Here is a 25,845-nt window from a genome sequence, read left to right as displayed (position 1 = left end):
ATGTCCTCTTTGCGATTTCCGCTCTTAATCCTATTGAAAGAAAATTTCATTAAATGACCATTACAGATTTTTTCTTTTTTGAGCTGTAGAAGAGAAGCTCTAATATTGAATACCGTTGTGGCAAGGTTCGGATTATGTAGAATAGCTCATAGTTGTGTCTGTGTGTGTGTTCATATGAGAGAAAGTGAATGTTCTAAATGGGCGTGGGTTTGACGGTGATTGCAGCGATCAAATGGCTAAGGCAGAATGGTTCCCGTGGGAAGCACAGGCGTACAAACACATGCACTACATCAGCAATTAAAAAAAAAAAAATCGTTGGACACTGACATCAGTTCTTTTTCACTCCCTGTATATTTCAATGTAGCCAAGTCCCTTGGGCTAATTATCCTTCAGGAGATTTTTCCCCTTCTGTTCTCTCACATGGCCACATTAACACAGTGTTACCTGGTACATGAATAAAACCTTTTCGACAGTTACGATTTTTAAAGAAAAGGAGACATGTATAGGGGGAATTCTTTAATCTATTGGTTTTTAACGTCTAACATAAATTATTTTAATATGTTTCAATGAAATCTCATAAGAAAATTGCTATACTGAACTAGGTTTGTTTATGATTCATTTTCGTTAAACCATGTTTCGAACGAACTTACTAAGTTCGTAACTAAATTCTCTATGTCTCTGTGTGTGTCTGTCTGTCTCTTATTTGCGATTTTTTTTTTAAATTTTGAGGCCTCCATTCGATACAGCATCAAAAACTATCCCAAAGAAGTGATGGAATTTTTCTCGTCATTCTTACCGTTCCTGAGATATTGGCCCAAAAATTCCCAATTTCGGGAGATTTAATGAGCCATATCTTGGGAATCGTAAGTCGTAGAGAGATGATATTGGTGTTGATCAATAGCAATATTAATTCAATACCAACACCAGTTATTGACTCAATAGTTATAGTGTCATTAGTTATTGACTCAATAATTATTGTCATTAGTTATTGATTGAATAATTATTGTGTCATTAGTTATTGATTGAATAATTATTGCGTCATTAGTTATTGATTGAATAATTATTGTGTCATTAGTTATTGACTAATTAGTTATTGACTCAATAATTATTGAAATAATTTAAATATAAAATGTCCACAAAATTTAAACTTTTATATAATTTTAATAACATTACACGTTTTATCGATATTTTTTCATTTAATTAATTGCCAACAATTTGTATTATAATTTTCTAATTATTTTTATTACAATTATAATTTATATTAATATAATTATCTATATTGTATTATTTATTGAATTTAATCAAATAAATTTTATGTACAATTTCATATAAACTTCGAAAAAATAAGTTTATTCTGGCAATGCTCTTGGAGCATTCTTACTGGTTTAATACTCCCAGCGCTTTTTTTTTTAAAAAAAAAAATACAAAAACTGGTGTTTGTACTTCCTAGAATAAATTATGCTACGCGTTCTGATTGGCTGCGTACACAAGCTTGAAAATTTAGAAATAGTGGAAGAAATTATCATGTGCTGCCATCTTTTGATCTTGTTATGCTTTAAATTCATATAATATACTGTTATTCCAGTCGTCAAGGTCGATTTAAATTGAAATATTCGTGTCGTAAATACAAGTATTTAAAAATATTACTATAAAAATTACTTCTTCAGAGGAAAAACTGGTATTGCGTACTGTTCCGTACTATAGATATACCACATTGACTTGACACCTAGTCTTACGTTCCTGGCGCTGCTATCGGTTGAAGGAATTCATTCCCTTTCGCTAAGGTTCTCTCGTTTTGCAACAGCTGAACTCTTATTGGCTCAAACGCGTGGGTGTGAGGTTTACATAGCATTTTTCGACACGCTCAAGACATTTTGGTACCACTATAGTATAGCCCACGAGACGAGACACAAGTCTTGTCTCGATTCTGGAGAAAGCTGTTCTCATCTCGTCTCGCTTTATAAATTTATTCCCCAACTTTTGTCTTAATAATTTCATCTAAAAGTTATCAGAACCCTTCCACGTCACGAGAGATCCAGAAGAGGTGTGGTACAACAATATTTGAACCATATTTATTTTTGATTTGAGTTTATTTTCAGTTTAACGTCCCTTTCAGCAACGAGGCTATATGAGACGGGAACCTACAGCTTATCGAGAGATTCGAATTATGAGCCCCGGCCAAGAATCAAATCCGGGTCTTCCACGCCTAAGGCGAGTATGCTAAGTGCTTAGCTACGAGAGAGCTCGAACCACCTCTATTATTGGACTATTTGTGTGGTGACTTGCATGCGTGAACAATGATAAATATCCTTCATTATGTTTGTAGGATCACTTCATTAATTTATAGTTTTTACACTGGATCAAGTAACATTAAAACAAAGTTTTTTAAGGCAGCGACTAGAGGAACGAACTCAACTGCATTTGATTACGTATCACGTTGTATTGATATTCTATGAACTACTTTTTAAGTAACATTATTATTAAATAACTGTATGTTAAAATTCTTTTGTTTATTACAAACTAAATACAATTATTATTTAAAAAGTACAGTATGTCCGTAAAGTTGCGCAACACAAAGTTTGATTGTGTATATCTTTTGAAGCAAGAACGATAAAGACATGAGACTCGAAACAAATCTAAGCGTGTTTTATGTAGATATTTTTTAGATCATGGCCAATGTTGGAATTTGTAACGTTTTTGTGTAATAACGAAATTAAGTACTGAAAATGTAAAATTAAAAAATGTACAAATTGAAGAAAATCAATATTGAGTTGGAGAACTTATTTCCAGCGGGTGAACCGTTGTGTATATGTGAAACATGCATCAATGTTTATCCATTGGTGCAAACATGTGAGAAAGTTCATGCAGTGTTGCCATGTAAAAAAAACTATTTAATACAAGTCTGTAAAATGGATATTTTTTTTTTGACAGAAACGCGGCCCCTGTCAACACTGTTATTCTAAAAATTACTGCAACAGGTGCGTTTTAGGTTAATTAATGACAAGCAATGAGAATTTGCACACAATTGATAACCTGAGGTTTTATGCCAGCTCCCAGGTGGGCATTTTTATCGCAAATTTTTGCGATAAAAACTCAGGTTATTAATTGTGTACAAATTCTCATTGAACATCATTAATTAACCTAAAACACACTTGTTGCAGTAATTTTTAGAACAACAGTGTTGACAGGGGCCACGTTTCTGTCAAAAAACATCCATTTTACAGACGTGCACTAAATAGCCTTTTTACATAGCAACACTGCACGAACTTTGTAATATTTTTGCATTTTTGCACCAATGGATAAATTTTGATGCATAATGTACACATACACAGGGATCCACCCGCAGGAAATCAGTTTTCTACAACTGAATATTGATTTTCTTCATTTTATACATTTTTATTTTACACTTTCGGTACTTAATTTCCTCACAACACAACATAGAACACGCTTATATTTCTTTCAAAGTCTCATGTCTTTATCGTTCATGGTTCGAAAGATATTCGCAGTCAAACTTTGGGTTGCGCAACTTTATGGACACACTGTAGTTTACAGGATTCCAAGACAACCTGATATGTAATCAAATGCAGTTGAGTTCGTTCCTCTAGTCGCTGCCTTAACTTCCATTTTGGGGGAAATGTTATTCTGGCAAAACTGTAATTTCTATGAAAGATTATACAGATATTTGAGATCACTGATTTTATGACAAGTGTCAAGTAGTTGAATATTTTGCGTTCGTAACAGTTACTGTTTTGTCAGCGTACGTGTTGTGTCAGGTACCCTGTAAAGTATTATTGCCAACCGTAAACCTGCCATACGTCTCGTAAAAAACGGGACAGTCCCAGTTTTAGACCCGAATGTCCCGCGTCCCCGTCAATTTAGTTGGGACAGGCAAATGTCCCATATTTTAGTTCCATCAAATTTCTGTTCTCAATATCAGTTTATCGTTATCAATATCAGCAAATGTAACATTCAGTGTTTAAGAAAAGATAATTATATTTTGTACAATATTAGTAAAATTTCATATACTAATTTTCTTGTGTGAAAACCCCATTATTATTATTATTATTATTATTATTATTATTATTATTATTATTATTATTATTATTATTATTATTATTATTATTTTCTTTTCTGTAAGAACAACACTTAATTTTCTTGAGTCATTCTAAAGTGCGCACTATTGTGTCTATGTAGAATATTGTAGGTTCATGATTTTCTTTCGTCTTCTCGGTTTTTAAATAACATATTATTTGGGTAGCATTTTCAGATCAAAAAATCTCATGTAAATGCAAAACACTCATAAGAGTTCTCCAGAAGTATAAAGTTTCCTGAGAACACATTGCACTACGGATTGTTCCTTGGCTTCTTTGCATCCATTTCAAATAATGCAATGAAAATGTTTATATATATGAAAACATATATACATACATACGTTTCGGCAAGTATTTTCAAGAACTGAACACACTTTAAAAATTCAGAGGAGGGCAACTGCCCCTTCTTGCCACTGCTGCGGGCTGTCCGCAAAATTTTGTGAAGGCTAGTACGAAATCAGGCCTATGGTTTCTTATTCACTTACGTACAAAAATTTAAAATTGAAGGACAGTGTCGTAAAGTCCCTGCATCTGCACTAAATTACGAGTAAAACGTTTCCATAAATTCTTTAGCTTTATATCCAACATTTATGCCCTATAAGCCAAAGAAGACACATGATGAATGGAAATGAGGGATTATTGGTGAAGTGAGAAATGTGGGAGGAAATGTAAACGAAACAACTCTGAGAAAATTTGCGGACACGATACTATCTACTACAAACTTAAGAAAGCGTTTTTCAGTGTTACTACGACTTCGAAAGTATACATTAGTACAACTACAAGTACTATAAGGAAACAACAAGCAGGCTTCCTTCGAGAAAATGTCCGGCATGAGGGGGCTGTACTGTGAAACTATTTGCTAAATTATGTGCCCTGTTCAAGAGTAATATATAATCTGAATGTAATTCACGTTAGCTCGTGGAAAGGAGGGGTGGTTCGGTTAGCCTAATCATAGAAGCCTGGAAGAAACATTGCCTACAAGAACCTCCTCATCTCCAAAGCCTGGCGGAAACCCTGGCTCGTAACAGTACAGCATTAGTATTTTCCCCCTCTTCCGACGCATCCCATTGCTTCCGATTTATATAATAATCATAATATCTGCAATGTTTTAGAATGGTCGCCCAAAGATGGCGTTTTTATCTTGAGAACATCTGATAAGCACAAAGAGCAGTTAATTTGTACCCTTGCTCCATTTAGCTGTTGTAAAATAGTTTGTGGAGACTATAGGGAAGAGCCGTAATGAAAAGGAAATAAGGTTCCAGCCGCTTCATTTCGTGCGGTTAATAGACGGTGGATATAGGTTATTTGTGCCATGGGATAAGTTAATTGGGAGCTCTTTTACCGAGAAATAAGGCAGGAAGGAAGTTTGGAGGATAGGCGGACCGCTTCAACGGAATCTGTGTTCCTTCTGCAGAAGTTACTGTTTCCATGGCCGACTGAACGTGCATTAGTAGTTCCCGATGGTAACATTAAGCCCCGCACTTCGAGAGATTGAATCGAAAATTCTTTCGAAAGTTAAAAGGTTACAGAGAAGGTAGGTAAAAAGGGGAGGGCAAAGGAAGTGGTTTGTTTAGTCTTGAGAAATATACGACAGAACACGGGCCACTACTCTCCATTTTCTCGTGTGCGGATCTCCATTGGGAGGAATTTCTTATTTAAAAAGACAAATCGCGTAGTGTTCTCAAAAATATACGGTTCACATGGATAGAGGAGGGATAAATTGTACAGAGTTCGTCTCTCAACAGCCTTTTTCATACAATCTTTGCCTATCGTTTTTTAAGAGTCAGAAACAATAATGTAATATCACATGTTAAAGTAATTCATCGGGTCATGGTGGTCCATGTTCACTTCTGGTGTGAGGGAAGGAACACTGGTTCGATCCCAGACTATGTGGTTCTCTGGCGAGTTTTCTCAGGGTTTTCTTTAACTAATTCATTCATCACTAATGTACATCTGTTATCCATCACCTTTCCCTGCAGCCCCCATCGTTAGTACCTAGGTATAGTGCAGTCATTTCGAACTGGCCGATGTATTACGTAGGAATGGATTTTTAGAGGAGACAGGATAGAGAGGACAAGTTGAGCAAAGGAGGGGAGGGGACGATATATAGAAGAAGAGAATAAAACAAGTGTTGGCAGTAGAGATGCAAAAAAAGTCGATTAGAATCCAGACGAGATGAAAAAAAAAATATTATTCGAGAAGCTTAACGAGACGCGACTTCTACAAAATTTACGAGACTGTACGAGAAAACCTTATTTCTTGTCTCGTTTCATGAGCGACACTATTTGTGTGTGATTTATTGAGAATAAAGGTAGCGAACTGTAACATCGTGTGCCTCGGTGTAATCTAAAAGCTCCAGCTTCGATTCCTGGTGCGAGTTAAACACTGTTGCTCAGTTGTAGAGCGCTTACTTCTGGTTGCGTGGGGTCCTTGGTTTGGTCCCCGCGTCAAGTAAGTTTGTGGTGGACAACATCGGGTCTGTGGATTTTCTCAGGGCATTCTCATTTTCTCCCAATTCTCATTCCACCAATTTTTCCTTTTATCATTCACTTTCCTCAATCATACGTCGGCTTGTGTATAGCCCGCTCCCCCAGTTCTTTGTCACCGGAACTGGAAGAGTCACTACTACACTAGTGTTACTACTAGTTATACTACTACTACTAGTACTACTACTACCACTGCTGCTGCTACTACTACCAATACTTATATCGAGAACAGAACCCAACCAACCCCTGCGGGGCTTCTAACCCATCCTACTACTACTACTACTATTGCTACTAACTACCACTACTACTACTACTACCGCTGCTACTTGCTACTACCAGTGGTGCCCATCCCCCCCTTATGCCCATGATGCCCCCCCCAATTGTCTATCCGTAGGTGTTCTTCCATGAAAAAAATGTTCTTTTCGATTATTTTTTACACCCCCTCAAAAATATTTATATAGATTTTTAACCTCCCCCAAATATTTCAATGACGCAGTTTGCGTCATAGCCCCCCTCTGTGTACACCCCTGCTACTACTACTACTACCACTTATACTAAAGCTTCCTTACCACAAGATTTACATCTTAAATCTTTATAACATGCGATTCCGATTCATTATGAACTAGTATGAATCGTTAGAATCACTATGATTCGTTAAAAATCACTGGGAGGAGCGGGATATACTCAATCCCATACGTCTCCCTTATCCTACAAGGTATAAACGTGGTGCGTTAAACTGAAAGATTTCGTCGTATTTGATTTTCGAGACACCATTCTAAATTTTTATTATTAAGAATTTTATAGAAGAACAGACAGATTCTATGTAATATTCTTCTTTGCTTAGATGTTGCTTCATAGAGAACATACATGTTTATGCGTAAATAATAGATATCTTACACTTTTTTAAAATCGTATATTACAATATGCAATTAATTAAGGTTACGAAGACTCTCTAACGTTACAGCGAGCAGCACAAAGACTAAAAACTTAAAGAAGGTCAAGTTGTCTGTTCTTTTTCAAAATTCAATTCATCTTTGAAAGAATCTCAAATTTACTGTTCTTCAAAGCGTTTGGTAATGGAAATCAATATCTTAGCCACACAATTGTTCCACTTTCATTTCAACAAGAAAGAAAAAAAAAAATATCTCGTCTTAGTGTGAATTTCGTGATCTGAAACTTTTCTTCCTCTTCCTCTTCTTCTTCCACATCAATGCTCGACAATGTTGCCAGGCAAAAAGCTTTAGTACAACATTGGAACCCACAGTGTCAACGTTAAATTCCCCGTTTCTTTTCTATTTTTTTCTTTTTTTATTTCCTTCACTTTTCTATGGCTTCGTTAACGGGCATTCCGATTTCCATTTGTTCGCCCTCATCTTCTTTCAATTCCATCTACCCAAACCCAGCCTCTTCTCTCGTTTTCCTTCCATTTTCATCAGATTTTCGTCGTCGTTCGCCAGTTACACCAAAACCTCTTCTGAATGTAAAAGCTTCTTCGTCTCCCTCCTTCTCTGAAATTTCTCAAAAAGCCACTACTCTCTCTTCCGCAAGATAGCATCACGATCAGCTTAATGAAATCGCAATTACGACAGTGATGCAATGTAGAAAATGCCCGCACCTATTATTTCCTGAAGTTTTCTTTTATGTAATATAAATAATAAAAACATGGTACCTTACTACATAATAAAGTGTAGGTAGTCAAGGGTATGCAGTAAAGTAACAAAAAAAAAAAAAAAAAAAAGGCACTGTCATCATCTTTCCCACAAAATTGAATTCAATTTCTACTTATTTTTGTTTCTTCCTTATTTCTACAAAAAGTTTCCGGGAAGAAGTACAGAAAGACTTTTTTAATGAATCTCTTCTGAGAAGAACTAATGAAAGAACTTTTTTTAACAAAAGAGTGCTTCTTGGAGATGCACATTTCTGTAACAACTAAAAAGGATAAGGTAGATGGCGTAGAATGTTTTACATCATAGAGCGTCATGCTCTTTAACTATTTCAATTTAATTATTAACAACAATTTCCATTCTGGACATAATATAGTGCATTACAATTTTTATAGTGTTTTACATAATTTTTTGTATGTTCTACGCTTCTGCCTTCCTTTTTCAATAACAAACTAGTGTGGAAACAGAACTATCTGAAACAGGCCAATTCTTCCATTTTGGAACGGGCCATCTTTTTACAATTATAATAACTACAAGAAGATTTAAGACAATTTTAGTGAAACAGTCAACTTGGCCTTAGTGCTGTGACTTTAATTTTAAAATCTCCCGCAAGGGAGATGCATAGACATAGACATAGACATAGACAACAACTAAAAAGATAGCTAAGGTAGGTAGACAAATGTTAAAGTTCAGAATTCCGTATCCATACTTCCAAAATCTGAATATAGTTATATTTACGTACGAGTAATATACGCCTTTTCAAAGAAAAAAAAAAGTAACTTTATTTCATTAATTTACGTAAACTGAAAAATCCAAATTGCCTATCAGGACCTATTGCACAATATAAAGTATACTAACAGAATACCCGTTCTTCGCACATGGTTTCATTTTGGACATAAAGGGATAGAATTTGGATTTAGACGAGATAACTAGTGTCACTGTTCGCCTCAGTGACCTCGAAAATTATGGATTCGACACTCATATTGGTCATTTTCGATCATTTTTATATCTACCCCTCCCCCAAGTTGCAGGGCTGAATTTGGATTTAAACGGCATCGCTAATGTAACTGTTCATCTCAGCGACCACGAAAACTATGGATTCGATACTGATATTGGTCATTTTTTAAAAATCATTTTTAAATATCTTTCCCTCCCCAAAGTTGCACCGTCACAGTGAAATGATAAGAACCATCCCAGGCCAGAACTTCATCTATGGTGAAAATTTGATCGAGATCGGTCGAGTGGTTCAATAGGTACGAAGTCATAAACATGGTCACTTTCAATTTTAGGATCTTCGCTACGCTGAACCCAAGTACTTTTTATTATTTTATTTTATTGTAGCGAATAACTTAAAAGAATGAAAAACGTATTACAGTGAAACCTCTACTAACGGACACCTCTATAAAGCGGACACCTCCCTTAACGGGCATATTTTGTAATCCCCAAACACTGTAATAGGAAAAAACATATTGGCGAACCTCTCTAAAGCGGACACTCTCTAGTACGGACACGAACAGTCTTTTCTGTCTTTTATAGGTATTATTTACCTCCGTATTACGGACAATATCTCTAGAAATAAGTTGAAAAGTGTAGTAAAAATACATTTTTAGTAATTCATACATGTGTCACCAAGGAAGCATTGTGACAACATTTTGCCTCCTCAACTGTCTGATTAGCAACCCAGATGACACGTCTCTGTTTAACAACACTGTTATGTCCTTTGCTTGTATCCCACTCCCACCCAAGCTGTTTTAGACACGAAAGTGATTGACAGTTGCCCGCCGTTAGGGATGACACGTTATGCTACTGTCCCGTTGGAGTCTCTAACCAACCAGAAGACAAGTTTGGTATTTTTTGCCCTGATACATATATATATATATATATATATATATATATATATATATATATATATATATATATATATATATATATATATATATATATATATATATATATATATATATTGTCTCAAAAAGGATACTTCAGGACTGGAATTACCCCACAAATTAAAGCGCCGTACTGAAAACGAAGGAAGTACTGATAAGTGTAAAGTGCAGAGAACTAAAACATTTATTTCCATGCTGTGCCTCGAACATAGAGTATTGGATGTAATATTCGTAAATACGTGATACATGCAAACATATTTTTTTCTAATTGTATATTACCTTGCTCACTAATTTACATAAAATACTGAAACCTCTTTAAGGCGGACACCTCTCTATAGCGGACAATTTTTGATTCCCCACGGCTGTCCGCTTTAGAGAGGTTTCACTGTATAAAGTAAGCCAAATAATATTGTATCTGCAAAATACTGTTCCCCACGAAACGAGACGAGAAATAAGGCTTTTTCGTCTTGTTTCAGAAATATTTTAAAATCTCATCCCAATCGATTCTCAAAGACTAATTCCTTTCTTGTTTCGATTCTCATCTTGTTTTGTAAGTAACTTCTATGTACAAAATATTTGCCTTAATTTCTTTAGTTAATTCCATCTAGAAGTTATCAGAATGCTTCCGCGTCACGAGGAATCCATGAAGGTTGTGATATAAGAAACATCTAAACATCGAGTATATTGTGTATTAACTTGCGTAATTTTTAAACATTGATAAATGTCCTTCATTGTGTTCTTACAATCACTTTATCAATTTATAGTTTTATACTATGAATCATGTAACAGTGGAACAGTGTTTGAGATTTGAGGTTTGTGTGAACTTGTGGTGCCCACGAAATTCAAGAATAGTCTAGGGATAGGCACTCTTGGAGATCCCGTTTTCAGAACCGGTTCCAGACCTGTATCCGAAAACCTGGTTCCAGAACCGAATCTTAGGAACCGGTTCCAGGCCTGTATCCGAAAACCCGGTTTCAGAACCGGATCTCAGGAATCGGTTCCAGGACTGGATCCGAAAACCCAGTTTCAGAACCGGATCTTAGGAATCGGTTCCAGGACTGTATCCGAAAACCCGGTTTCAGAACCGGATCTTAGGAATCGGTTCCAGACCTGTATCCGAAAACCCGGTCCCAGAACCGGATCTTAGGAACCGGTTCCAGGACATGATCCGAAAACCCGGTTCCAGAACCGGATCTTAGGAACCAGTTCCAGACCTGGATCCGAAAACTCGGTTCCAGACCTGTATCCGAAAGCCGGTTCCAGAACCGGATCTTAGGAACCAGTTCCAGACCTGGATCCGAAAACTCGGTTCCAGAACCGGATCTTAGGAATCGGTTTCAGACCTGGATCCCCAAAACCGGTCCTGGCCATCTCTAGAATAGTATGCTTTTCTCATCTCGACTCGACTTTTTCGCCTCGTGGACCACACCAATGCAAAATGGTATGAAACAAACTACTATTTCTAGACCTTTCAAATAGCGCCAAAATCAGAATGTTCAATAATTATTTCATCAAAAACTTGTGTGAATCCAGATTTCTCATCTATAAGAAAAGGTTTGGATCAGTTACTACTTTAAACTACTTAGTAGCATTTTGACAATGATTATTGGGTCACTTTGTCGGACCTTGAATAAAAAGCTGAGAAAAAGATTCATAAAATGCTTCGTGCGAAGTATTGTACTATATGAGTTAGAAACATGGGCATTACGCAAAAATGATGAAAAACGACTAATAGCTTTCGAAATGTGAATGTGGAGAAGAATAGAGGGAATTAGCTGGGTCGAACGGAAAACGAATGAGAGGGTGTTAGAAATGATCGGGGAGAAAAGAACAATTTTAGATATTATTAAGAAAGGAAGAGAAATTGGTTGGGATGTTGGCTAAGAAGGAACTGTATCGTCACGGATGTGTTACAAGGTATGGTGGCAGGAAAGAGAGGGAGGGGGCGAAGGAGACTACAATTAATGAATAATATCAAAACAGAAAAATCGTACGTTAAAATGAAGAGGATAGCAAAAGATCGTGGAGTATCGAAACTTCTCAGTTGCGGCAAGTGACCCACCAATAATGGCAGCATACCTATGATGATGATTTTTAATGCTTGATTTTTAATGGTTGCCTCTAAATTATTCAGCGAATTTCGAAGAAGTAAGGGGAAAAGAAGCTGAAAATATTTAAATACTAGCCACTGAAACTAGCTGGTAGAAGCTTGCAATCGTTAGACCAGTGTTGAGGGTTCGAATACCCTCCTCAAACCGTGGATGTTATGTATACGTATTACCATTTTGCCATTAACTTCTCAGGAAAACTGTCAACTTGAACCAAATTGTTATGCTATTTATAGACACACACACACACACGAGCTGAAATGGCCGTTCTTCGCACGAGGATAAGAAAAACCCCAAAAGTTCTTATATTTTTGGCATACATTTTATATCCTTACCCCTTAGAATACACTTTTTAATCAAAATTACATTATAAATTCCGTACCTGAGTAGTTAACTACAATGTTCAAAAATTAATTTCATGCTATTAAACCATATCTCCGTGACGCGATCGCAGACGTCAGGAAACATCGATTTCCATGTGAAGAAAGAGATTAAGAATAGTGTAAAGCCTCAAAAAAAAAGTTTGTTTCTGTGATAAGAGATGTCACTGTTATCGCTCTCTCTTCAATGTACACTAATATGTACAAGAAATGACAAATGAGACGCCTAGTATCAAAATTCGCTACATCCATTTCGCTTAGTTTCGAGTAATCTCGCGAAACGTGCAGTGAAGCTCCATATACACGCGTACAAAAACCCGTATTTGAACTAGTTTTTTAGTATGGGTCATTCCATGTCAAATCACCTAGAGTACTGTGCTTCAATGTCTCAGATTCTCTTCAAATTTTTTTTCATACATAAATACCAATGAAATTATACTAATTAATTTTTTCCGATTTTTTGGATGAGAAATGGGCCGGGGAGAAATTTTTGAAAAATGTGAATTTTGCTTCAATTTCACTTTCCGGCACTCAGCATCATGGAACTAAATTAGCATAACTTCCTTATTTTTGAAGTTATTGGGCTCATCCAGGTGTCAAATGTAAGCTTAATTTTTGCTCTTTCAGTAGATCTTAAGTAACCTTGCAAACGATTACACTATCAAACATTAAAGGGCATAAAAAGCAAATTTTAGGGTTTTTACAAATTGTGCCGTTGCTCAAAAGTTACAACTATGAAACTTTTGAAACTTTAATTTGGTAGAGCGGTCTTGTGGCCTCGGGTTCAAACCCTGCTCCCGGCAAGTGAACTTTGTGGTGGACAAACACCGTGTGCGTGGGTTTTCTCGGTGTTCTCCCGTTTCCTGCCACTTCTCACATTGTTGTGAGCTTTTAATTGTTGCAGAGGAATTCAATGCCTCTCCCGTTACCCATCCAGAAATAAAAATAAGCCAACTCGCACGAACTGACATAAAAATTAGATTAGCATGTCATATTATAGGGTTTTAAAGCAGAGAAAATAATTAATGAAACTCAATTTTATTCTGGCAGTTATTTGACCTGAGAGGCTAGTAACACTTGATGCCAAGATGTAAATAATTAATAGTGTTTAGAACAATCATTATATTTTTTTTTTTTCGCTATGCCATTAAGAGATTGGTAATGTAATATCTCATTATGAAATTTGAAGTTTTAGTTTAAATTATATTTTGTCACTATACCATTAAGATAACTGTAAATGTAATCTTATTGTGAAATCTATAATTGTACTCTTTTTTTTTTTTTAAAAAAAAGCCCGTTATATGGTAATCCTAATATTATGAACACAAATATCAAATCATAAAAAAAATCATTACAAGAAAAGCATTTTAGAAATTAACCCATTACAGATTACACACATATTATACTAAACCTTCCTTTAGAGTTAATCTAAAAAGAATTTCTTACCTTTGATTGCACTTCGTGGATTATGTGGGCATTTAACACCTTGACAGCCTCTCTTTTGAATAAGAGATGGACAATGTTTCCCGCCATTTTCCGGTTCACGCTCTATCGTTCTGGATCGCGTCATCATACCCGTTCCACAGTCCACATCACACTCCGACCATGGCCCCCACGGAGATACTTGACAATCAATCACTAAAGACAAAAGAAAGAAAAATATTAATTGAAATAGTATGCAATGCATGTACTGAACAAGAGCAAATATATATATATATATATATATATATATATATACAAGGGCGCCCATCAGGGGGGCAAGGTGGGGCGCTCGCCCCACCTAAGAGGAAATTGTACTTGGGAATATCGAAAACCCAATATAATTTTTACACTAGTTACAGCAAAATATGAAACTATATTTGAAACTTTGATTATACTTGCCCCCCCTTGGAAACCACAACATGGGCACCCGTGTATATATATATATATATATACTTCTGGCAACATTTATATCCTATCATTATGGAATTTCCTCCAATCTAATTAATATTTGGTAGTGGTATATAATAGGTATTAACTACCTGTGCGATACTACAATGACAAACAATATAACAATATCATATCAAATTGTGTTTCGAGCACATAGAGATCCTCTTCATGTGTAAGGTAAGTATATATACTGATTCATTGTTTAAGGGTAGGTGACTTTTCGCCCATGTGCTTTTGACGTATTCATTTCTGGAATTCAAATGGAATGTTCAGTAATAGAATGTTTGGAAGGGCAGCAGCGCAACTAAGTGAAGTGCGAAATTTACATGTCGAAGTGCTAATGAACATATTTTTTTAATGAATAAGTAGACTAGCTGAACCTGCCTTCTCTCCACAGTGCATCATTCACATATGAGGATGAATCTCCTTGTCATTCCTCGCAACATCTGTACATATCCCTTTAAAGACACAAGTGAAAGACGTCTTGACAAAAGTTGGCAAGGCATACCATAAAGGGAAGATTTTTATGATTATTTTTTCAATATCTCTCACCGCTTGCAAGATTTGAGCCTACTTCCGGTTGGAGTTTCTAATTCATGTTAGACCAGTGTTTTCTTTCTTCTTGCAAGCAGTATGTAATACGCAAGCACATTACATGCACAATTAATTATAATATCAGTGATATTTGGCGTTCATTGGGCAAAACACTCCAAACAATAAAGATTCATCTTAGCCTGGAGAAATGGTTATCCTACGTTTTTCATTATCATTTGGCTATGAAACAAATGCCTGAGAGATATAGAACCCCTGTATACAACTATGTTGTGTTGGAATGTATAACTCATAGAATATGATGCTTTTTATTTTAATTTCAACACTTCCAAGTATATTCCTAAAATGTAATAAAGAAATAATGGCCAAGATTATTTAAAATAATATTCAATTAGAACTGGACAATCTACACAAAATTTGGAATCGACTAACGTAAACGGCACGTTTCTAGAACTTGTGTTTATTTTCGAGAACTCATTGTCGAAAGGATTAGACACATCCATATAAATTTTTCTTATGTAATATGTAAGAAATATAAGTAATATGTCTGCATTCTTTGGATGCTTAATAGGTTAGTTCTTCTTCTTCTTCTTTTGTTTTAAAGGGGACAGGCACGATACTTCAGTAATACAGTGTTCACCTCTAGTGTGAGAAGTCTCTAATTCGAAAGGATTTATAGTAGGCAACATTATATTTGTGGGTTTTCTTCTGTCCCTGCCTCACACATTCTCATTAAACTAGTTCTTCCTTAGTCATGGTTGTATAAAGAGTGGCATACCTCAGGGATCTCTTTTGGGACCCTTTCTTCCCCCCCCCCTATTTACTAATGATCTGCCTGAAATAAATTAAATAATCAAATACTATATTATATGTCGATGATTTAAAATTATTTAGAATAGTAAACAGTGAGTATGATACTATTTACTACATAAATAGATATTATTAGTACGATATATGATGTAAAATGCCCACTCATATATATATATATATATATACAGGGGCAGACCCAGGATATGATTAAGGGAGGGGCTAAACCATATTTTGCCGTTTTATCCAGTGTAAAGTAGGATTGAAGCCTATTTTATCCAGTATATACCTGAGCGTCAAGAGGGGGCTATAGCCCCCCTTGGATCCGCATATATATATATATATATATATATATATATATATATATATATATATATATATATATATATATATATATATATACAAGAAACTTGCAAGATCAAGACTAGAGTTTGATGTGATTATTTCGAATAGTATATGTACAATGTTGGCAAACAAAATTGAGTTAGTACAAAAATGTTTTATTATGCTACTATGTCGTATGTAAACAATGATTATACTCACGTAGTTATGAATAGGAATCAATTTTGGAGATTACAGGCATAAGTGACAGGAGAAAACTTATTTAAAGAGATTTTATTAAGAAAATACTAGACAATAGATACCATAGTGACTAATGCTTACACAATATAGGTATAAGGGTGTCAATGTATAATATGAGAAATTGATCAATATTAGTTCGCCGCTTGAATCCAAAATCTGTAATTTTAAGGTGAATGGCGATTTTTTTAAATCTAATTTAAAATATTCACTTTTATCAGTACAAAAGCATAAATTTTAAAGTTCAACAAATATTATTTATATTTCCTTTGACGATGTATCTATTTTGAGACTAAAAAATATATGGTATTAATTTGATAAGGAATTATTGTTTAATCCAATACTATTTTATTTAATATTTTTTTTATGGTTTCAGTAGGTAGGTTACATTGTATACAATATGTGGTTATTTTTGTATTATTATTATTAGGATGAGTTGGATCAGACAACATAATAACTGTTAAGTACGTATAAAGAGTCATTGTAAATGATAGCATACACCTCAAAGGTTATCACATTCAAACCACACACACACACACACACACACACACACACATATATATATATATATATATATATATATATATATATATATCATATATATATATATATATATATATATATATATATATATATTAAAATTAACACACAACAAAACTAAAACCATATACGTGAAACAAATTACTTTATTTTCAATTACCACGAAAATTCAATTACGTTCATTAAAACAACTGATCCTATATTAAAAGTTTTTCAACCTAAAGCATTAATTAAATTCAACCGTAAATGAATCTCTCAAATTTAATCAATGTACTTCTCGATTAACAAAAGCACTCACGTAATTTCTACATATTTGTTTGACCACGTTTATTATATATATTTTTTGATTGTTATTAGTTCATAATACCCTCCTCACGTATTAGAAAGTGTAAATTAAATTCTGTAGCGGCGAGCTTAAAAAAAAAAAAAAAAAAAAAAGTGTCCCACGCCTATCCCCTATTAATTTCACTGGGCCAAATCATTGTGTAAAATGAAGATGGATGACCAAGCAGAACTGTTCTTTGCCACTATAAGAAACTTTGACGAACTTTTTTTTTTTTTTTTTTTTAATGTTTTAGTATGCGGTGTCGGCGCTTCTTATGATTCAAATGAGAAAAGAAAGATGTAATTATTACTTACGTATTTTGGGACGTGTTAATTTACTAATTTTATAGTTGAATAGGTCTGAACTTTTTTTTTTTTTTTTTGTCTCTGAGGGAAGAAATGATTTGCAAGTTCGGAAGATCAAGTGAAAATCCCTCTCAATAATTTATTTAACTAACTCAGCAGTGGAAGAATCGCTCAATTTAGAAGTGTTACAAGAGACTGAAGAAAATATCTCCATTACCGCTCCTACCCATTTCAGGTCATCACTGTTACTTGTTGGTGTTATCACTGGCGGTAAAACTAGTTTTGAGAAGGAGTCTGTAAACTCCCAAATTCACACCGTTTCGGGATTTTTATATGCATATCTTAACACATAAATGTTTATTCTTTTCATGGTGTCTTGTTCAAGTGGGGAATTGAAATCAGAATTCTCCTTGCATACGCCACTGACAAAGGTTGATATACATATATTCTTAGAATATGATATGTATGAGTACGCTAAATAACATGAGGTTTCATGTATGAGTATGGAAAATAAGATATTCTTTGAATATTTTATGTATGAGTACGGAAAATAACATATTCTTTGAATGTTTCATGTACGAGTACGGAAAATAACATATTCTTTGAGTGTTTCATGTATGAGTATGGAAAATAAGATATTCTTTGAATATTTTATGTATGAGTACGGAAAATAGCATATTATATGAATGTTTAATGTACGAGTACGGAAAATAACATATTATATGAATGTTTAATGTACGAGTACGGAAAATAACATATTTTTTGACTGTTTCATGTATGAGTACGTAAAATAACATATTCTTTGAATGTTTAATGTACGAATACGGAAAATAACATATTCTTTGAGTGTTTCATGTATGAGTACGTAAAATAACATCTTCTTTGAATGTTTAATGTACGAGTACGGAAAATAACATATTCTTTGAGTGTTTCATGTATGAGTATGGAAAATAAGATATTCTTTGAATATTTTATGTATGAGTACGGAAAATAACATATTCTTTGATTGTTTTACGCATGAGTACGGAAAATAACATATTCTTTGAATGTTTTACGCATGAGTACGGAAAATAACATATTCTTTGAATGTTATATGTATGAGTATAGAAAATAATGTATTCTTTGAGTATTTTATGTATGAGTACATAAAATAACATATTCTTTGAGTATTTCCTGTATGATTACGGAAAATAACACATTCTTTGAGTATTTGTAGCAGTGGTTCTCAACATGAGTGTTAATGTTCCCAGTGGGCCTTCTCGTTTTCAAAGGGAGTGCTGGAACACAAAGGAGTGATTGAGGTATGATAGACTATTTAGGTTGGGTGGTGTTTGTATTTATATTCTGACTCACAATATATTTATATTGTGAGTTTTATATCAACTTAGTAATGATAAAAGATATCAAACCGACATAAAAATTAAATTATCATAACTTTAAAATGACAGTCAGAGGAATGCTTGTTGATCCGTTTCTTTTGAAAAGTAAGGAAGGCAAACATATGTTTTTAAAAAATCAAATTTAAAAATGGTGGTTTTCCGGGGAAGACGTAAGGGAAATGATGGCTAATGTAAGACAAATCATAGAAACATTAAATTATATAATTAAACATTATAGAAAAATGTCAATGTACATTACTCTCACGTTTTTTGGCCTATGTGACGAGAATCCTATGTTTATGAAGCAGCTGTTCCAAACTGAGATGGCACCCTATTTTTCCATGCTAGTTGTAGCTGTAGATGGGAGCGATCAAAGATTAATAACGATGATATCACGCACGCAGGCTTGTCACATAAAAAAGAAATGAAATTTTTGAGTTTTACGTCCCACGATAACGATTATGCCAGCTAGGCTAAAGGAGATGGTGATAATGAGAAATGAATGAAATGGTGGAATGAAGAAAGTGAGAGGAAACGGGATAACCCCGAGGAAACCCGAGCACATGGTGTTTGTCCACTACAAAGTTCACGTAGCGAGAGCAGGGTTTGAGCCCGGGACCTCATGCACCAGAGGTGAATGCCGTACCACTGAGCCACAGCGGCCCCTGGTTAGTACAATGTTTGCTGGATTGTTTAGTTTCACATTCCTAGCTGCTGACAATTTATCTTAAACTTAGCAACTTCCTGTAGCTGAAGTTTAAAGAGTAAATTTCATTTTGTAAATCCAAAATTGTCACGTAAGGATTAATATATCTTTGTTTATATGTTTCGATAATTTTAAAGAAGTGGCAGCTACTGGTAAATATAATAAAATGATCAATGCCGATTTCAATTTCTCATTTATAGCTTAATGTAGCTATTAACCTTATTAGTGAATGTACTGAAGATTTGCAGAATACAGGTGCAAATCCACTTTTCTCCACGATAGTACATTTCCTTCCCACGGGTGGGTTCGAACAGAGATGCTTCACACTTCGGCTTATATCCTAGGAAATTTTGGTGCCGATAATTGTATTTTTCAGAGTTGGCAACAGTAAGCACTTGTAAATATATCAACAAAAAACTTTTTGAGTATTTTAATACGTCTGCAAAGTTTTGTGACAATATGTCCAAAAATGAGGATATTGTGAATTTATGAGATTGCTCAATTATTTGTATATTCTAACACTGTAGAATTAGAGCATTAGTAAAAAAAAAATTAGAAGCAGTGTTTCCCCTTCCAGATTAGGGATTTAGGATTTAGATTTCTGGGCTTTCGGCATCTAAGGCCATTTATAGCCCGTCACGTACCCCCTTCCAGATTGTTAACTATTTTTTTAATCATATACCGTACGTATTAATAATAACTAAATATATTCTATTCACACTATGTAGTACTATTATCTGTGCTGTATATGGTCACAATGTACCATTATCTATTTTCTAGCGACAGAAGAATCTCAAGAAAATAACAAAATGTTTTTGCAGACAAGAAAATGTGACGTGATGAACATATGATGCGAGTGGTGCAATAAAATCAAGTGCAGTAAACTTGACGTCAATGAGAAAGTGCAGACACAGCCTATTTTTCTTTCTTTCTTTCTTTCTTCTCAACACATATGGCTCATAATAACATGTGTGAATGGACGACACTGACCTTCAAACGGAAACAAGATTTTATTAACACACTCATCATCATATGAACGCAAACACATGTTTGTGTCGGAAACTTTTAATGAACCGATCTGGAATGTAGCTGCAGATATACAATAAGGAAAGATGCAATGTACAGTTTGAACTTGGCCTCTCAAGGAAATTAGGCCAATGTTATGCTACAAGATAGTTCAGCTGCGTACACAGGGGATAGCTTCTAGGGGTCACTTGAACTGGGGATGAAAATTTATGTTAAAATTAAATAAAAACCAGAAGTTTATGAATACACAAGAACTAATCTGTCATAAATATTATAAACCCATTTCATTAATAGTAGGATTCAGTAGAGTGAGGTTTCCCAACCTGAAGGTCGTGAAATAAGATAAACGCAATCAGGATCTAGTAGCGGAAAAGAATATTTTCAAACGCTATTTGATATACTTACATATTTTTATGTCTACATTTATTTCCAAATACAACAAAGAATATTAAACAAAATTTTAAACAAGCAATGAAAGCAGAAATAATCAAAAAGCTTCTTAACAAGCTGGAAATTACTTATGTGGGACGCTTGCAAGAGGGTGTGATAAAAGGAAGGAGGGGTCATGATATGAGATATTATGAGAGACCCTGCACTACAGGAAAGCAATGATTGTGGCTGAATATGGAAATCATAAAATGTTTTTTTTTTTTTAAAAAAAACGTTGTTTTACCGGAAAAGCCAACCTCTTAAGGTTAATTTACAAATCAGGGCCGACGGCACCACCAGCTTTGCCCTGCCCTGATTCGGTTAGATAGCATTCATGTTTGTTTTTTAAAATGAAATGAAATGAAATCTTTAAGTTTAACGTCCCACGGTTATGCCAGTTAGGCTAAAGGAGACGGTGATAATGAGAAATGAGTGAAATGGTGGAATGAAGAAAGTGGGAGGAAACGGGAGAACCCCGAGAAAACCCACGAGCACGGTGTTTGTCCACCACAAAGTACACACGGCGCGAGCCGGGATCGAACCAGGGACCCCAAGCACCGGAGTGTTTGTTTTTTAGTGTTCACCTACCACAGGTTGGTTTGTGCTTCTTTTGCACTCTAGCTTTTATGCTATACACCCAGACGCTGTATTTATATACAAATCGTAAAAGAATTTAATTTTTCAACGGCTACTTATGCTGGCCTCCTTGAATTTCATCTATGCTAAGTGGTATAATGTCATGTCGCCCACCGCAAATCTTTCGGAGGACTAAAGAATTATAATTTTACAGCAATTATTTGCAGTGATGTGCCTAAACTTGACCTGCACGAATTATAGTTTACAGTTTTCGAGAAAATGAAGAAAAAACGAACTTTCTTGGCATCAAAAAGTATGTTGTTCATTGCGAATCTGGTATAATCGATAGTTTTTAGTTTGCTTCAATATAATTATGCACTCGAAAAATCTCGATCATTGTTTGTCTATTGTTAGATATCTTTCTCTTTGACGCCCAAGTTATATTCTGCTTCAACTTTTTTTTTTTTTTTTTCCTTTCTCGAAAAAGAACCGAGAGTCTGATTGAATAATAGCGTTATCTTTCCGACACAGTGACTTAAAAAAATGAGTTGGCTTCGATTATATTTGTCACAAGACAGCGAGAAAATTTAACGATCCTATTCGATCAAAGACAAGGGAATAAATAATCTTGTGCATATCTTTGAGCTTCTATTCGACTTCATCATCCAATGCGTTTACTCTGGCTTCGCCACTTACCGAGGCATAATTTCATGCATTCATGAATTTCAAACAGAAGGAAAAGCGATGACGTTTTCTTCTTCTTCTTTCTTTTTTTTTTATTAACGAAAATCAAATTAGCATTTTAACACTACTTGTAGCACGTCAAAGGAGACAGGCTTAATTTAATTGACTCATTTAGCACATTACACATATGGTGCAGCACAACGGCGAAGCATCTTTGAAATCTTTCCTTTCTTTTAACTGTAGCTTTTCTTAACAGTGTTGCCAGGATATGGTTATCAGTACAAAATTTGCTAGATAAAGCACTGATTACGCAAAAAATTCAGAGGGACTTAAATATCACACCTACTCTTTATCATTGATGGTTATAGCAGAGAGATAAAATAACATTTCCTGGGACGTTTAATCCATAATATAGATTCTCAAAGAGCAAAAATTGTTAAAGGCATAACGGAAGATTATTTTCTCATATAGATTCAGAATTTCAAGAATAGATTCCACTTCCATGCTTATCACTGTATTCAAACCGGAAGTGGTAGAAATCTATCATACATGATAGCGAGAAGTGGTTTTATATGTGTAACTATAGGGCTAAATGGCTTCTTGCTAACTTTTACCATGTTTTCTATCTGGTGATCAATACCTAGGTATTGAAACCGGAAATGATAGGCTTCTCCCACTTAAAGTTTGAATAGAAGCATTATTATTATTATTATTATTATTATTATTATTATTATTATTATTATTATTATTATTATTATTATTATTATTATTATTATTATTATTATTATTATTATACAGTATTCTGTCTTTTGGCCTTTTTTATCTAGAAATGTTTCTTTCACGTTCCTCGATCATCAGCTTTCTCTTTTAACTACCAATATTTTCTTCTATTTTTTAAATCATCGATCACTTGTGTTCTGCTTCTTCCTATTCCTCGCTTTCCTTCCATCTTTCCTTCTATGGCGATATGAAGAAGACAATTTCTTCGCAAGATGTGTCCAATCCAATTGGCCTTCCTACGAAGGATACTGGTGAAAAGTATCCTCTTCTCTCCTGTCCGTTTTAAAACATCTTCGTTTGTTACTTTCTCTGTCCATTTTATCTTCTACATCTTCCTCCAACACCACATATCGAAGCTCTCTAAATATTTCTTCTCTAACTCTCCGTAATGTCCAAGTCTCTGAACCATACAGTCCAGTATTCCACATATCTATAGGACTTGACCAACTTTCTCCTTAGTTCAATGTTAAGCGTGCTAGTTAGGAGTGATCTTTTCTTGCTGAATGCCTCTTTGGCTATGACAATTCTGGACCAAATGTCTTTGGTGCAGTAAGCGTCTCTCGTCAAGATACTTCCCAGATGCTTGAAATTATAGACCTCTTCAAGTTCTCTCTGTTCTACTCTGACCCGTAAAGGCGCGTTTTCATGGGATATTCTCATGACTTTCGATTTTCATATGTTGATTTCCATTCCCTATAGTTCCCACGAATTAGTAGAGAGACATGAGTAAAAATGGGACCTATTTTTGGGGGGGACGCTGTATCCACTTCAGAGAGCAATGTCCGACTATCTCTTAGAAACCGGAAGTGGCATATTTTATTACACGACTAAGATTATTGATGAAACATATTCTTGGTAAGCGGTACAATAAAAATGTCTACTTGAAAGTAGCCCATAGGACAACTATAGTCTAACGGAAGTGAAACATATCCAGCACACTATTCACAAACACCATCAGCCGTAATAAATTGTAAAATCTTTAAGTTTTACGTCCCACGATTATGCCGGTTAGGCTAAAGGAGACGGTAATGATGAGAGATGAGTGAAATAGTAGAATGAAGAAAATGGTAGAAAACTGAAGAACCCCGAGAAAACCCAGCCCGTAATAAATTGTATCCTACGCTTTGTGTTGTGAGACATATTCTCCTATCGGAGGCAAATAACAATCTGTTAGTCCATGTTTTATAAGGTGTAATGTTATTGTACGTGATGCAATGAGAATGTTCTTAAAAACGCTTGGCATTTTGAAAGAGAAATAATTTATTTTATTATTTGATTAGGGGAAAATGAAGAACAAAAGAAATCTGTAAATGATGATCTCTTTGAATAGTGTCCGCCCCGTGCCTTTGAGTCCCTAACCCTCTCTGATACTCGCTTGCCTTCGTTCACTCAGCTATCAGACTTATCATTTGGTAATGAGCCAAATCTGGCCCTGCAGACAAGCGTACCTTGTAAATTCGAAAGTTCATTATGAAATAAGATTTTTAAAAGGTATTAACAGATGATTATCTAATATAACTACAGTAAATGTAGTAATTATAGTGAAACTCTTCTACAGTGAACCTGTAGCTATTGACAATATGTACAGTCACTCACTCCAAAGGTTTTGTTAAGGACTAAACACAAGAATTATAGTGAAAATTCATGTATTTCTTCTTGTTGACAGGTATTCAATACCTGCACGGAATGAAATATTTTCTTGAGTACAAAATAAGCAATTCCCATTAGAGTGTACTGCGTTCGATTTATCACTGACAAACAATGGAAAGTGGAAATATTCTAGCACATATTAGTGGAAGTACAACAGCACCACTTCTAACCGTACGCTTCTTTGCGAAAAGAAGCAACTTGCATTTAATTTTGTGACACATTACATCCATCATGGAAATTTTGGTGTTCGGTAGGTGTAATTAAAACGAAATAACTTTTGGAGTTCTCGGCTAACGAAGCGAAACCTTGGAGACAAAAATGGATGTCTTTCAAATGTGTAGAAGGAGAGAGAGAACGGGACACGGGAGTGTTTCTTTTTTGAAGAACATATTGTGTACCTTCCTCGACCTACGATTTTAATTAAATTTTCTTCGCAATGCAATTAACGAAAAGGAGAGAAATAATTTGATTTTTTCCCCCCTTTTTTGACACCCAGTTCAAGAAATTCGTAATCATTGAAAATGGCACGAAGTCACTGTTCTACGCCAGTTGTTCAACATAGAATTCATCATTACACAAAATTTGTGTTCCATTTTTCCTTTTTCGCTTTTTCTTTCGTCTTTGCATGTTCCGCCATCTTAGCTCGGGGTATTTTCTTCATCTTGGCTTTGAGTTAACAAACACTAGAACAACAAACAGAAGGCAATAACAAAATTTTCATACCACTTACATTTAAGACTATCACGATGAATTTAATTACAATTCATTGTTTCAGCTTCAATCAACATTAAGAAAGAAGACGTAGAAGCTATATAATGAAGAGTTATTTTTGCAAAATTATGCATATGCACCACTTAGCCTCATAAAGCTAATGTGCTATTCCAACTGGAAGAAAGGAAACATACCTATATTGTTGTCCCGCGTAGCATAGTCGCTAATGCCTTTGGTGTGAGCGGACCCGGA

The 25,845-nt window shown here is 34.8% G+C and overlaps 1 protein-coding gene across 1 annotated transcript in view; it reads right to left on the bottom strand.

The window, feature by feature from the left end:
* vex (somatomedin B and thrombospondin type 1 domain containing protein vexed) overlaps positions 1 to 25,845 on the bottom strand; it is a 307,350-nt gene that overhangs the window by 203,487 nt on the left and 78,018 nt on the right. Inside the window, exon 2 of the mRNA XM_081768307.1 lies at positions 14,062 to 14,253. Within this exon, the coding sequence (XP_081624433.1) occupies positions 14,062 to 14,253 (192 nt within the window). The remainder of the gene's footprint in view (positions 1 to 14,061; positions 14,254 to 25,845) is intronic.

This window comes from Thermobia domestica, chromosome 8 (genome assembly GCF_964235325.1).
Source record: "Thermobia domestica chromosome 8, izTheDome1.hap1.1, whole genome shotgun sequence".
NCBI lineage: Eukaryota > Metazoa > Arthropoda > Insecta > Zygentoma > Lepismatidae > Thermobia > Thermobia domestica.
This window is presented reverse-complemented; position numbering and strand designations above follow the sequence as displayed.